This window comes from Theropithecus gelada, chromosome 4 (genome assembly GCF_003255815.1).
Source record: "Theropithecus gelada isolate Dixy chromosome 4, Tgel_1.0, whole genome shotgun sequence".
NCBI lineage: Eukaryota > Metazoa > Chordata > Mammalia > Primates > Cercopithecidae > Theropithecus > Theropithecus gelada.
In genome coordinates this window covers 98,446,666-98,462,187 of record NC_037671.1, presented here as the reverse complement: position 1 = coordinate 98,462,187, position 15,522 = coordinate 98,446,666, and the positions used below count along the sequence as shown (strand labels likewise).

The 15,522-nt window shown below is 40.9% G+C and overlaps 1 protein-coding gene across 1 annotated transcript in view; it reads left to right on the top strand.

Annotated features, from left to right (window-relative positions):
- The first annotated feature begins 4,146 nt into the window (after positions 1–4,146).
- Positions 4,147–15,522, top strand: part of COQ3 (coenzyme Q3, methyltransferase) — a 24,694-nt gene continuing 13,318 nt past the window's right edge. Inside the window, 2 exon segments of the mRNA XM_025382352.1 lie at positions 4,147–4,252; positions 14,503–14,629. Of these exon segments, the coding sequence (XP_025238137.1) occupies positions 4,147–4,252; positions 14,503–14,629 (233 nt within the window).

Genomic DNA, 15,522 nt, shown 5'->3' with positions numbered 1-15,522 from the left:
CTGCCACTATAAAATTACCTTTTTAGCATGTTTCTAGTGGTGTAATACCAAGTAGGTAAATTTCGCAGTCTGTTTTTAGTGTCCTGAGTTTTTTGTTTCCTTAAACACGTGAAAGGTAATAGTAAAGAATTTTTTTTGGCTGGGTGCGGTGGCTCACGCCTGTAATCCCAGCACTTTGGGAGGCTGAGGTGGACGGTTCATGAGGTCAGGAGATCGAGACCATCCTGGCTAACACAGTGAAACCCCGTCTCTACTAAAAATACAAAAAATTAGCTGGGTGTGGTGGCCGGCGCCTGTAGTCCCAGCTACTGGGGGGGCTGAGGCAAGAGAATGATGTGAACCCAGGAGACGGAGCTGGCAGTGAGCCGAGATTGTGCCACTGCGCTCCAGCCTGGGCGACAGAGCAAGACTCATCTCAAAAAAAAAAAAACTTTTTATTGTATTTGGGAATTTTTACATAGGAGTTGTATTAGGTTTACAGTCCCTGTAGTGTTGCCTTATGGAAATCTTTACATCTAAACTGAGTTTTTCTTCTCTTAGATAAATTTAAATGTATTTATTGAAGTTTCTAAAATGTACTGAGTACAGTCATATACCACATAACGACGTTTCAGTCAGTGACAGGCCACATATACAACAGTGGTCCCATAAGATTATAATGTGGTATTTTTCTGTACCCTTTCTGTGTTTAAATACACAAAACCATTGTATTACAGTTGCCTACGGTTTTCAATATAGTATTTGTAGCCTAGGAGCGATAGGCTATACCATGTAGCCTGGGTGTGTAGTAGTCTATACCATCTAGGTTTATGTAAGTATACTCTATGATGTTCACATCACAATGAAAGCACCTAATTACACATTTGTCACATGTCCCCAAGTTAAGCAATATATGACTGCATAGTTACTGTTTTTTGGTTTTTGAGATGGAGTCTTGCTGTCGCCCAGGCTGGAGTGCAGTGGCGCAATCTTGGCTCACTGCAACCTCCACCTCCTGGGTTCAAGTGATTCTCCTGCCTCAGCCTCCTGAATAGCTGGGATTACAGCACCCGCCACCACACCTGGCTAATTTTTGTATTTTTAGTAGAAACGGGGTTTCGCTATGTTGGCTAGCTGGTCTCGAACTCCTGGTCTCAGGTGATCCACCCGCCTTGGCCCCCCAAAGTACTGGGATTACAGGCGTGAGCCATCGCTCCCAGCCGACTGCGTAAATGGAAGTATTAAGAGTCATTGGATTGAGCTGGCTCTGTTTCTTGATGTGTTTTAGGCAAATCACCAATCACCATGGGCCTTAACTTACTCAGCTGTAAGGGAGGAATTAGATGCGGTTTTTGTTTTGTTTTGGGAGGGAGTCTCACTGTCGCCAGGCTGGAGTACAGTGGCGTGATGGCTCTGCAACCTCCGCCTCCCGGGTTCAAGCAACTCTCCTGCCTCAGCCAGCCAAGTAGCTGGGACTACAGGCATGTGCCATTATGCCCAGCTAATTTTTGTGTTTTTAGTAGAGACAGGGTTTCATCATGTTGGCCAGGATGGTCTTGATCTCTTGACCTCGTGATCCGCCTGCCTCGGCCTCCCAACATGCTAGGATTGCAAGTGTGAGCCATCACACCCGGCCAAATTAGATTATTTCTAAACACATCCAGCTGTTAAGTTTTTCAGTTTTAAGTGGAATTTGGTTGTAATGTGTAAAATTTAAAAGAGAAAATGGGCTTTAGCTCTTTAAAAAGCACACATGGGTTATATTTATACCATAAAGGTTTATCAGATACCTGTAGAGTTCCTTTAAAGATACCTTGGTTAAATCTGCCACATTCTGATTTTGGTAGTTATGATAGAATTATTCTGAGTTACCAATTTATGTAAAATTTTTAAGTAAATGTGAAAACTTACCAGTTAAACTAGTGGTATATCTTTTTTTTCTTTTTTTTTTTTTTTTTTTTTTTTGGAGACAGAGTCTTGCTCTGTTGCCCAGGCTGGAGTGCAGTGGTGTGATCTAGCTTACTGCAACCTCCACCTCCCAAACAATTTTCTTGCCTCAGCCTCCCAAGTAGCTGGGATTACAGGCTTCCATCACCATGCTCAATTAATTTTTGTATTTTTTGTAGTAGAGGTGGGGTTTCACCATATTTGCCAGGCTGGTCTTGAACTCTTGACCTCAGATGATCCGTCCACTTCGGCCTCCCAAGGTGCTGGGATTACAGGCGTTAGCCTCTGCACCAGCTGTTTATGATTTCAAAGCTACAAGGGAGCACTTTACCCTTGGATGAAAAGAAAAAATGTTTGTAAAATTGAATTACAAAATAGACATTAAGAGTTTTATGGCAGAATAAATATGTAGACTCTTACAGGTGGGATCATAATAATAGTCTGGGGAAGTATCTCCAACAATGGCCATATGCTGCATTACAGCCAATACAACTTTCCAATACCACTTAGGTTTAAGAGTCATTGGGAAAACCTTTTGTTGATGTTTGTAGCAAGAAGTACTATTAGCTAGTTTTGCTTATCTGGGCCAGACTAGTTCTGGGTGTTCAAAAGACGTACTTCTTGTCAGCATTAAGGCAAATCATTGATTCCCTTTCTTGTTAAACTGAAAATGTATTGGAAAGGCTTTGAAGCCCATTGAAGTGTGGTACATTCAAAGAAAGTACGTACAAAGCTCCTAGAACTTTATTTAATCATGCTTGTAGTTTGCTTTTTCCTTGGATGTGTCACTCCAATAAATGTAACACATGCTACATTTTCTTTTGTGCAGAGCTTTCTGCCTTCATGTGGAGAGATGATCATGTATCTAAGGGTAGAGGAGCTCTGAAGAGGACATAGCAACTGAAAAGTGCGACCACTCTTAGGAGGAGGTCAATATTTTAGCTAAGAACCATAAATGAAAGACTATTCCTGTCTGGGTGGGGTGGCTCACACCTGTAATCCCAGAACTTTGGGAGGCTGAGGCAGGCAGATCACCTGAAGTCAGGAGTTTGAGACCAGCCTGGCCAACATGGTGAAACCCTGACTGAAACTACAAAAATTAGCCGGGAGTGGTGGCATACACCTGTAATCCCAGCTACTCAGGAGGCTGAGGCACGAGAATCACCTGAGCCTGGGGGTGCGGAGGTTGCAGTGAGCTGAGATCGTGCCACTGCACTCCAGCCTGAGCAACAGAGTGAGGCTGTCTCAAAAAAAAAAACAAAAACAAAAACTATTCCTGAATGGTAAATTTCACTAATTGAAAGAACCCTTTACCAATTTGACCCTGCCTGTTGAAAATACGGAATATTTTTTTGCCTTCAGTGTTGGAGATTTGTCATTGTTCTTGACCAAAGAAAGACTTTTTGTGCATTTAGAGGTAGAATGTTACTGCTCACTGTTCCTAGCTCTAAATGAAGTTTGCCTAGACGGAGCCACAAACGCCTCGTACTACATGATGTATATACCCGGTACAGGATAATAGTCATTTGCAGAAAATAAGTTTTACATTTGGCCTTCTGGCCATCTGATATTTGAGTGCCTTGAAAGCAGAAAGAATCCTTCCCTTGAGGAAGACGTGCTCCCATACTTTTGCGATTCTTAGCATTAGGGTCAGCGTCTTACAGGAATATAAAAGTCCTTGAAGAGACATCTGTTAAGTGTGAAATAGAGCTACATGGCAATAAAAGATCACACAGCACAAAGTAATGGCCTGATTGAGGTTAACTTTGAACATGAGGTTTCAGGTGGTCTTATAGAAATAAAGGATCTTCAAAGTTTATGATAGTAAAAATATCTTACAGTTTCATCGCATGTACAGTTTGCTAGATGAGCGTGAAAGTATAGCCATACATACACAACACTCGATACAATCATGAAAGTTGGCTGCAGGCCGGGCGCGGTGGCTCACGCCTGTAATCCCAGCACTTTGGGAGGCCAAGGCGGGTGGATCACCTGAGGAGGTCAGGAATTGGAGACCAGCCAACATGGAGAATCGCTTGAACCCGAGTGGCGGAGATTGCAGTGATCCCAGATGAGGGACTGTACTCCAGCCTGGGCAACGGAACAGACTCCGCAAAGGAGAAAAAGTCGGCTGCAGAGGGCGAAAGTGGATCTCGGAACCTTTATGTTGGGGATCTTTTTTCGAGAGGGACCGGAAAAGAGGTGGGATCGTTTGTCGCGATGTGGGGCGGCGGTAAGCTGGGCTCCTCGGGGGGTTGGTTTTTAAGAGTGCTGGGGCCTGGAGGCCGTAATACAAAAGCTGTACGTCATCTAATTTCCTAGGCGGGTGAGTGGGTGCGGAGGTCCCTCGCATGCAGTCCATTGCGAGGGCTCGCAGCTCTGCGCATGCGCTGGGGGTGGGGTGGTGGGTTGTAGCTGGAGCTCGCGAGGGGTCAGTGCGAAACCTGAGGCTTGGCCCTGGTCCCAGCTCTCTCCACTGTAAACCTGGCATAGTCCCCTTGGCGGACGTCGGGGTAAAGAACTCAGTACCAGTGGTCCTGTCTGGAAAAGCGCAGGCCGCGGGTGTCTCGTGGCTGAGCTCCTTGCCCCAGGAGCCGGAGACCCACTCTGCGTGTGCTGCGGTCTTGAAGGTCATGCATCTTTCCTTTGTCGGGGCAGGAGTAACTTGCGCCTCGTAGTTATGCATAGCTTTGTATCTGTGTTTTGTTTGCACAAAGCTTGCTGTTTTTTCAGAAAGAATTTAAGGCAGCTGTACTACTTTTTGATTAATAGGTTAATTCAACAGATTGCATTTGCAAATGAAATCAAGAAAATAACGCGCTGCTCGGTGCTTGTAGACAGTCTGATTTTCGAACTCTCAGTGTTAAGTAGAAACAAGCTCATCTTTTACATGGAACTCTTAACAAATACTGTATGCCAGACACTGTTATGAGCACTGGGAATTTAGAAATGAATGACGCCGCAAGGATCTCTTTAAAAGTGTTAGGATAGACCTAAGATCAGGATATAATGAACAAAAAAATGGAGAATCTAACCGACCATTAATAAAGGTTATTAGTTGGTACTATCATACAGTGGAAAAATAGTGCAGCCAATAAAAATGATTTAAATCTATTTGTATCCACATGGAAAAATAATAAGATATAGTGTTAAGAAAGTAAAGTTTCATTGTTTCCTGGAAGAAGCCAAAAACAAAAAAAAGTTACAAATCAGTATGGATAATGAACTTGGAGTTATAGGTGGAGATATATAGAGAAATTTTGCAGTGATTGCCTGTGGTAGAGTAGGTGATTTTCTGTCATTTTATCCTTTATATGCTTTGCTTTTAATGAACTTTTTTTTAGTAAACGTATGTGTCTTTTATAATCAAAAATTTAGAAAAGATACAGTAAACCTAGTTCCAGTTTTTGAGGGGTGAACATAGAAGGAGCCTCTAATCCATAATTGGGATCAAGGAAACTTCTTGAATGGGATATTTAGCGAAATCCTGAAGGAGGTGGTCAGTTTTAGAAGCAGTTGGCCAAGGCAGGCAGCTCACTTGAGGTCAGGTGTTCGAGACCAGCCTGGCCAACATGGCGAAACCCCATTTCTACTAAAAATACAAAATTAGCCGGGCGTGGCAATGGGCGCTTGTGATCCCAGCTACTCGGGAGGCTGAGGCAGGAGAATCGCTTGAACCTGGGAGGCAGAGGTTGCAGTAAGCCAAGATCACGCCATTGCACTCCAGCCTAAGCAACAGAGTAAGACTCTGTCTCAAAAGAAAAAAAAAAAAGCAGTTGGAAAGGGGAAAGGACCGGCTTGAGAATCTGTGAGAAAGTTTGTGAGTAACCACAAAAGGTTCCTTGAAAAGTAAAATTTGTAGGTTGAGGGCCGGAGGTAAAGGCAGGGGGTGGCAAGGGATGAGGCAAGAGGCCTTTTTGTCCATGACACATTCATGAAAGGCCAGGCACACCTCCTGAGGTACACTATCCTGCGGACAGTGGAAATTACTGAAGAAGCAACATGAGCAGATTTATGTTTAGGAAAAACACTTGGCAGCTGTCTATATAGCTGTCTTCACAGCTGTCTACATAGAAAGTGAGACGGAAGCAGGCAAGTCTAGGCCCAGGAAGACCTTGGAGTAATCCAGACAATAAATTATGATTGCTGGAAATAAAATATTGGCAGGGTAAAAGTCTGTTACCTGTTTTATTCACCATCAGCATGGTGCCTGGTGGGTGCTGAATGACTTTTCAATAAATAAAATGAGAAAAAGCCTTTTCCCATTCCTTTAAAATCTCAAATACCAGGATGATCACAGATTCAAGGTAGAGAAGGAATTGGTAGCATTCTGTTTAAATACAAACTCAATTACTGTCTTTCAGTTGTGGTCAGATGGTAGAGTTGTTTTTATTTTTACTTTTTAGATTAATTAATTATTTTTTTGAGACAAGGTCTTGCTCTGTACCCCAGGCTAGATTGCAGTGGCATGACCACAGTTCATGGCAGCCTTGGCCTCCCTGGCTCAATCGGTCCTCCCACCTCAGCCTCCCAAGTAGCTGGAACTACAAGCAGGCACCACAATGCATGGCTAATTTTTATATTTTTAGTAGAGAAGGTGTTTCACCACATTGTCTAGGCTGGCCTTGAATTCCTGGGCTCAAGTGGTCCACCCACCTTGGTCTCCCAATGTGTTTGGATTACAGGCATCGAGCCACTGCATCTGGTCTAAGGTGGTTTTTAAACCTCTTGAGAATTGTAGCAATACTGATAACTTAGGGATTCATTTTCCAGAAATAGAGGAGGTAAGAGAGAGATCAGGGGTTTTCTGTCTGTAGAAGGCAGATATTGTTAAAATTTCTAAGGCTTAGTTTCATAATAGTAATACCTTATATGTCCTTATCTATGTATCACAGTTTATATAGTTAAACTTTATTCTTTAATAATATTTCATCTATCTACCTAAAGTCATACAGCAGGTGATATTTGAACTGGGTCTTAAAAGGTAGTCCAGATAGAGTTGGTGGAAAAGGAAATAAAATGAACAAAAGCCAGGCGGAGCACCTTTAATCCCAGCACTTTGGGAGGCCGAGGCAGGTGGATCACTTGAGCTGAGGAGCTTGAAACCACCCTGGGCAGCATAGCAAAACCCTGTCTCTACAAAAAATATATATATATATACAAAATTTAGCTGGGCATGGTGGTGTGCTCCTGTGGACTTCGCTACTGAATAGGCTGAGGTAGGAGGATTACTTGAGCCCGGGAGGTAGAGGCTACAGTGAGTCATGAACGCACCACTGCACTCCAGCCTGGGCAACACAGCTGGACCCTGTTTCATAAGTAAGTAAATAAGTAAATAAATAAATAAATAAATAAATAAAATGAGCAAAAGCCTAGACACATGAACTTTATTAAAAAAGAACATTGTAATGGATTTGGGATGGACTGTGAAGGGCTGATTAAAAAATAAAACCAAATAAATATAAGCTCAGGAGAGAAGTGTGCAGAGACTACAAAAAGACAAAATGTGAAATATAAATGACCATTAAACTTAAGAAAAGATGCTTAACCTCACTCATGATAGATTGAAACTACATTAGCTGGGCATGGGGGCCCAAGTTTATAGTCCCAGCTACTCGGGAGGCTGAGGTGGGAGGATCGCTTGGGCGATGTTGGCGGAGGTTGTAGTGAGCAGAGGTTGTGCCACTGCACTCCAGCCCAGGTGACAGAGTGAGACCCTGTCTCAAAAACAAAAACAAACTAATTAAAACTACACTAAGATATCATTTTCATGTATTTAATTAGCAAACATAAAAATGTTTAACATAGGCTGGGTGCTGTGGCTCAGGCCAGCACTTTGGGAGGCCAAGGCGGGTAGATCACAAGCTCAAGAGATCGAGACCATCCTGGCTAACACGGTGAAACCCCGTCTCTACTAAAAATACAAAAAATTAGCCGGGTGTGGTGGCAGGTGCCCGTAGTCCTAGCTACTCGGGAGGCTGAGGCAGGAGAATAGCGTGAACCCGGGAGGTGGAGCTTACAGTGAGCCAAGATCGCGCCCCTGCACTCCAGCCTCGGCGACTGAGTGAGACTCTGTCTCAAAAAAAAAAAAAAAAAAAGGTTAACACATTGTATGGGTGACAGTGTGGGAAAACCAACATGAGACACTCTCATATATTACCCAAAGGATTGTAAATTGGTTCAACATCTATTTAGTGGCAATTACAGATTTACAAATGCACATACCCTTTGACATCATTCTTGAAATTTTACCTACAGGGACTCTGAAACACATATGAAATGAAAAAAACCTATGTCATTTAATCTCTAGTTGTTGTTGTTGTTGTTGTTATTTTGAGACAGAGTCTCACTCTTTTGCCCAGGCTGGAGTGCAGTGGCGTGAGCTCGCCCACTGCAATCTCCACCTCCCAGGTTCAAGTGATTCTTGTGCCCCAGCCTCCCAAGTAACTGGGACTACAGGTGCTCACCCAGCCCTAATCTCATAATGTTGATAATTACCCAAATGCCCATCATTAGGGAACTCCTTAAATAAATAATATAGCCACACAATGAATTAGCACGTAGCCTTTTAAAAAATATGAAATAATTTCCAAGATATGTTGGTAGGTGAGGAAAAACATTCAGAAGAATGAGTGTATTATGCTACATTTTATATAAAATGAGAAACTGATACTTTAAAATGATTGTGTATGTATAAAATGCCTCTGGAATCTTACATACAAATCTAGTAAGATTGGTTGTAGGGAGAGAAACTAGATAGCTACAGTCAGGAGTAGGAAAGATACTTTGTACTGTACCCTTTTGTACTTTCTGATTTTTTAAATTTTTGATTTTGAAATAATTTCAGACACAAGAAATGGCAAAAATAGCACAGAGAGGCTGGGTGCGGTGGCTCATGCCTGTAATCCCAACACTTTGGGAGGCCGAGGCAGACAGATCACTTGAAGTCAAGAGTTTGAGATCAGGCTGGCCAACATGGTAAAAGCCTGTGTCTACTAAAAATACAAAAAGTTAGCCAGGCATGGTGGTGTGTGCGCCTATAGTCCCAGTTTCTTGGGAGGCTGAGGTGGGAGAATCACTTGAAACTGGGAGGCGGAGATTGCAGTGAGCTGAGATCATGCCTCTTCAGTCCCATTTGGGCGACAGAGTGAGACCCTGTTCCCCCAAAAAACAAAACAAAACAAAACAAGAACCCCAAACACACAGAGAGAATTTCCATATACTATTCACCCAGTTCCTTGGTGATACCATCCATAGCACGTTGTTGAAGCCAGGAAATCAACTTTCGTATAATTGACTCCACTACAGACCTTATTTGGTTTATGCCACCAGTACATGCACTCATTGTGGGAGAGAGCGAGGGTGTGTGTGTGTGTGTGTGCGTGTATACGTAAGTTTTTTGTTTATTATTTAGTTTTTGAGACGGAGTTTCGCTCTTGTCACCCATACTAGAGTGTAATGGTGCGATCGCAGCTCACTGCAACCTCTGCCTCCTGGGTTCAAGCAATTCTCCTGCCTCAGCCCCCTGAGTAGCTCATATTACAGGTGCCCACCACCACGCCTGGCTAATTTTTTTATTTTTAGTAGAGACGGGGTTTCACCATGTTGGCCAGACTAGTCTCAACCTCCTAACCTCAAGTGATCCACCTGCCTCAACCTCCCAAAGTGCTGGGATTACAGGCATGAGCCACCACGCCTGGCCTATTTTGCCTTTCTATATCAATTTTAAAGTCAGTATGTCTGTGTCTACCAAAAAAAAAAAAAAAAGGCTATTGAGATTTTGATAGGAATTGTATTAAATGTATAGGTCAGTTTGGGGAAAACTGATGTTTTTACTATGTTGAATTTTCCAATATGTCTCACGTTTATTCTTTGATTTATTTCATCAGTGTTGTGTAATTTTAAGCATATAGATTCTGTACATGTTTTTGTTTGATTTATGCAACAATGAAAATTTTTTTGGAATGATTTAAAATGATAAGGCATTTTACATTTTGAATTTTGCCTTCCACTTGTTCACTGTTAATATATAGAAACAAGACTGACTTTTTTGTGTTACCTTTGTAATCTTTGACCTTTCTTTTTTTTTTTGAGACAGAGTTTTGCTCTTCTTGCCCAGGCTGGAGTGCAATGGCGCGACCTCTACTCACCACAACCTCCGCCTCCTGGGTTCAAGCAATTGTCCTGCCTCAGCCTCCCGAGTAGCTGGGATTACAGGCATGCACCACTATGCCCGGCTCATTTGGTATTTTTAGTAGAGACAGGGTTTCTCCATGTTGGTCAGGCTGGTCTTGAACTCCCGACCTCAGGTGATCCGCCCAGCTCAGCCTCCCAAAGTGCTGGGATTACAGGTGTGAGCCACCACGCCTGGCCTTTAATCTTTGACCTTTCTGAATTCACTTATTAGTTCCAGGAGCCTTTTAAAGATTTCTTAGGATTTTCTATATAGACAATAGGGACAGTTTAATTTCTTCCTTAACATTCTGTATACCTTTTATTTCCTTTTCTTGCCTAATTGCACTGAATAAGACTTTCAGTACTATGTTGAATAAGAGTAGTGAGAATGGATGTGTTTACCTTGTTTCTGATTTTAGGGGGAAAGGGCTGAGTCTTTCACTATTAAGTACTACGTGAGCTATAGGTTTTTATAGCTGTTTTGTAAAATAATTTCCCTTTCATTCTTAGTTTGCCAAAAGTTTTTAATCGTAATGGATATGGATTTTGTTAAATACTTTATATCAATCAACATGATTATGTTTGGTATTTGTTTTGTTTTGGTTTTTGGTTTTCACTTGTTTGTTTTTTGAGACAGTATTGCTCTGTCTCCCAGGCTGGAGTGCAGTGGTACAATCATGGCTCACTGCAGCCTCTGCCTCCCAGGCTCAAACAGTCTTCCCATCTCAATCTCCTCAGTAGCAAGGACCATGGATGCACACCACTATACCTGGCTAATTTTTTAAAGTTTTTCTGTAGAGATAGGGTCTCACTATGTTGCCCAGACTTGTCTCGAACTCCTGGGCTCAAACAATCGTGACTCTTCAGCCTCCCAAAGTGCTGGAACTACAGGTGTGAGCCGCCCCACCTGGTGTGTTACTCTTTTCTGTTGTTGTTAATATGGTCGATTATATTAACTGATTTTTTAAATGTTGAACTAGTGTAGCATACCTGGAATAAATCTCACGTGGTTGTGCTGTATTGTTCTATTTATATGTTGCTGAATTATATTGTGTGTAGCATACCTGGAATAAATCTCACATGGTTGTGCTGTATTGTTCTATTTATATGTTGCTGAATTATATTGTGCTAATATTTGCTAAGAATTTTTATGTCTGTTCCTGAGACGAATTGGTCTGTAGTCTTTGCTGTACTCTTTGATTTTTGTATCAGAATAATGTTGACTTCATAAAATGGCCTGGGAAGTATTCCTTACCCTTCTATTTTTTTAAGAGATTAAGTAGAATTGGTTGTTATCTCTTTAAGTGTTTAGTAGAATTCACCAGCGAAGCCATCCAAGACTGGAGATTTGTTTTTCAGGTTTCTAACTATGAATCCAATTTCTTTAGTAGTTATCAGTTATTCAGGCTCTCTATTTTATCCTATATGAATTTTGGTAGTTTGTGGTTTTTATAGAATTAGTCCATTTTGTCTAAATTGTAGAACTTCTGAGTGTAGTGTTATTTGTAGTATTCTCTTGTCAACCTTTTAATGTCTGTGAGGTCTATAGTAATATCCTTTCTTTATTTCTCGATGGTGGTGATTTACATCTTTTCTTTGTCAGCTTTGCTGGAGGCTTATCACTTTTATTGATTTTTGCAGTGAATTAATTTCAGATTTGATGTATTTTCTATGGCTTTGTTTTGTTTTCAATGTCATTGATTTTCATTTTTATTTATTTATTTATTATTTATTTATTTATTTATTTATTTTTTGGCGCAGAGTCTCACTCTGTCACCCGGGCTGGAGTGCAGAGGCACCATCTCGGCTCACTGCAACCTCTGCCTCCCAGGTTCAAGAGATTCTTGTGCCTCAGTCTCCAGAGTCACTGGGATTACAGGCATGTGCCACCATGTCTGGCTAATTTTTGTATTTTTAGCAGAGATAGGCTTTCATCATGTTGACCAGCCTGGTCTCGAACTCCTGACCTCAAGTGATCCACTTGCCATGGCCTCCCAAAGCTCTGGGTTTATAGATATGAGCCCCCTCATCTGGCTGATTTCTATTTTTATCATTTTCTGATTTCCACTTTCTTGCTTTATGTTTATTTTGCTCTCCTTTTTCTAGTTCTTGAGGTGGAAACTTAGATTGTTGATTTGAGGCCTTTCTTACTTTTCTTTTTTCTTTTCTTTTCTTTTTTTTTTTTTTTTTTTTTTTTTTGAGACAGAGTCTTACTCCATTACCCAGGTTGGAGTGCAGTGACGCAATCTTGGCTCACTGCAACCTCCATCTCCCAGGTTCAAGCGATTCTTCTGTCTCAGCCTCCCAGGTAGCTGGGACTACAGGTGTGTACCACCATCCCCGGCTAATTTTTGTATTTTTAGTAGAGACAGGGTTTTACTATGTTGGCCAGACTGGTCTTGAACTCCTGACCTCATGTGATCTGCTTGCCTCGGCCTACCAAAGTGCCCAAAGTGCTGGGATTACAGGTGTGAGCCACCATGCCTGGCCCTTTCTTCCTTTTCAATACGACTATTTTAGTGATATAAATTGCCCTCTCAGTACTCCTTTAGTTATATCCACCAATTTTTATATGTAGTATATTTATTTTCATTTACTTCAATTTTTAAAATATCCCTGAGACTTGTCTTTGACTTATGGATTGTTTAGAAGTATGTTGTGTAATTCCCAAGTGTTTTGCTTTTTACTGTTATTTTTCTATTATTTATTTGATCCTATTACAGTCAAAAATATAGTTTGTGTGATTTCACTTAAAGTTGTGAAGATTTGTTTTGTGTCTCAGGACATGGTCTATCTTTATGAATGTTCCATGCATGCTTGAAAGAATGTGTATTTTGTTGTTTGGGGGAAGTGTTTTACACATTTTACGTAGATTGTATTGAATAATGGTCTTGTTCAGTTCTTCTTTACCCCTGCTGGTTTTCTATCCAGTGGTTCTATCAATTACTGAGACAGGAGTGTTGAAGTCTCCAACTTACAATTGTGGATTTGTTTATTTCTCATTTCATTTCTCTGAGTCTTTATGTGTTTTGAAATTCTGTTGTTTGTGGTGTACATAGTTTTTTCAAGACAGAGTCTTGCTCCATTGCCCAGGCTGGAGTACAGTGGCTCGATCTCAGCTCACTGCAGCCTCTGCCTCCCGGGTTCCTGTGATTCTCCTGCCTCAGCCTCCCGGGTAGCTGGGATACAGGCACATGCCACCACGCCTGGCTAATTTTTGTATTTTTTGGTAGAGATGGTGTTTCACCATGTTGACCAGCTGGTCTTGAACTCATGACATCAGATGATCTGCTGCCTCAGCCTCCCAAAGCGCTGGGATTACAAGCATGAGCCACTGTGCCTTGCTGGTGCATACAGTATTGCTTTTTCTTCTTGGTGGATTATCCCTTTTATTGTGATGTAATGCCCCTCTTTGTTTCTGATACTTTCTTTGCTCTAAAGTCTACTTTGTCTGAATGTTTATTGAACAACTGAGTGTTCTGCAACACAGCTACTGGCTCATAAAGTAGGCCCCTGTGTAAGTTGAGCATATAGAATGGGTGAATGTTTATTTTAGGTTATATATACACATACTTTTTTTTCCTCTGTAAAGGATGTTGTAAAAATGTAAAATATGTAAAATTCATTTGTAAAAATTCATTTCATGTAGCTAATGTAAAAATGTAAATATGTAAAAATTCATTTCATGTAGCTAATATGGAATTGACAGAATTTGAACTAATTTTGACAATTTCAGAATTAATATTATCCTAGTTTAAAACATAACATTTTATATTTGAATATCATTCCTGTCATTTTATGTACATAATGTAGATGTAAAAACTAATGGCATGAAAAACTTTATAAACATATGCATTACTTGTTTTGGCTAATAATTTTAGAAATGTCTGGGTTAGAGTTAGATACTGGAATGTAAAACTTTTATTTTACTTTTTAGGTAAAATCTTAAGTAAAAAACAAACAAAAACCCTTTGTTTATCAATTGTAATGTAACATAGCATTACCATATAAAATAAAATTTTGTCCAGGCCCGGTGAATCCCAGCACTTTGGGAGGCTGAGGCAGGAGTATCCCTTGAGCCCAGGAGTTTCAGACCAGCCTGAGCAACGTAGGGAGACCCCATCTCAACAATGACAATAACAACAAAAGTTAGCTGGGCATGGTGGCATGTGCCTGTAGTCCCCACTACTTGGGAAGCTGAGGTGGGAGGATTGCTTGAGCCCAGGAGGTGGAGGCTGCAATAAGCCGTGATTGTGCCATTACACTCCAACCTGGGCGGCAGAGCAAGACTCTAAAACAAAATAAATAATAAAATAAAATAAAATCTTCAATTACATGCATATGAGGGATTCTTGCTGTGCAATGCTTTTCTCTAGATATTTAATTTTTTTTTTTTTTCAGTTTATGTGAAGAACCAGCTCAGTTGGATACTACAGATTAAACCAGGGGTTTTCAATGAATACAGAACCATGTGGTTCAAATCCTACAGGACGACCTTTTCCTGTCTGAACAGAATAAAGAGTTTCAGGTGAGTTTATTATTACCGTGGCAAATATTCACGTAATTATTTGCAATAGGTTTTTAGTATTATCTTTAATAAACCCAGTCAGTATGTAATAGTTCATGTGGTTTGATTAAAGTAGCTTGTGTTTATTTAAGTAGTCTCAACTAATTTATTTTCTAATAATTTTTAAATTTGGGGAGTTTCAAACCCACAGAAATGGTAATAGAATAATGTAGTATACAGGCAATAAATAACCTTCATTCAGATTCAGAGATAGCTTTTGTTTTCAATATAAGACTATTACTTAGAGAAGAATTTTTATTTCCTTATAATGTCCTTATGACAAGACACAAACAATGCAGTGCTTAAAATCATAAATATTACTTACAATACCTAATACAGTATTTTAAAATTTTTAGAAATCATAAATGATTTGGGTGCTGCATAAATATGATAAGGTGGCTAAGGTAGTAAAATTGAATGAAAGTAATATCTTTCTATATTTGTATTTTATAAGCCAACTTTTAACCTTGTGAAAATATTGCATAGCATTAATACTTGAACTCTGTTTGTTTGTTTGTTTTTGAGGCGGAGTTTCACTCCTGTTGCCCAGGCTGGAGTACAATGGTGCGATCTCAGCTCACTGCAACCTCCACCTCCCAGCTTCAAGCGATTCTCCTGCCTCAGCCTCCCGAGTCAACGGGATTACAGGCGCCTGCCACCACGGCCAGCTAATTTTTTTTTTTTTCTTTTTGAGACAGAGTCTCGCTCTTGTTGCCCAGGCTGGAGTGCAATGGCGCGATCTTGGCTCACTGCAACCTCCGCCTCCCAGGTTCAAGCGAGTCTTCTGCCTCAGCCTCCCGAGTCAATGGGATTACAGGCGCCTGCCACCACGGCCAGCTAATTTTTTTTTTTTT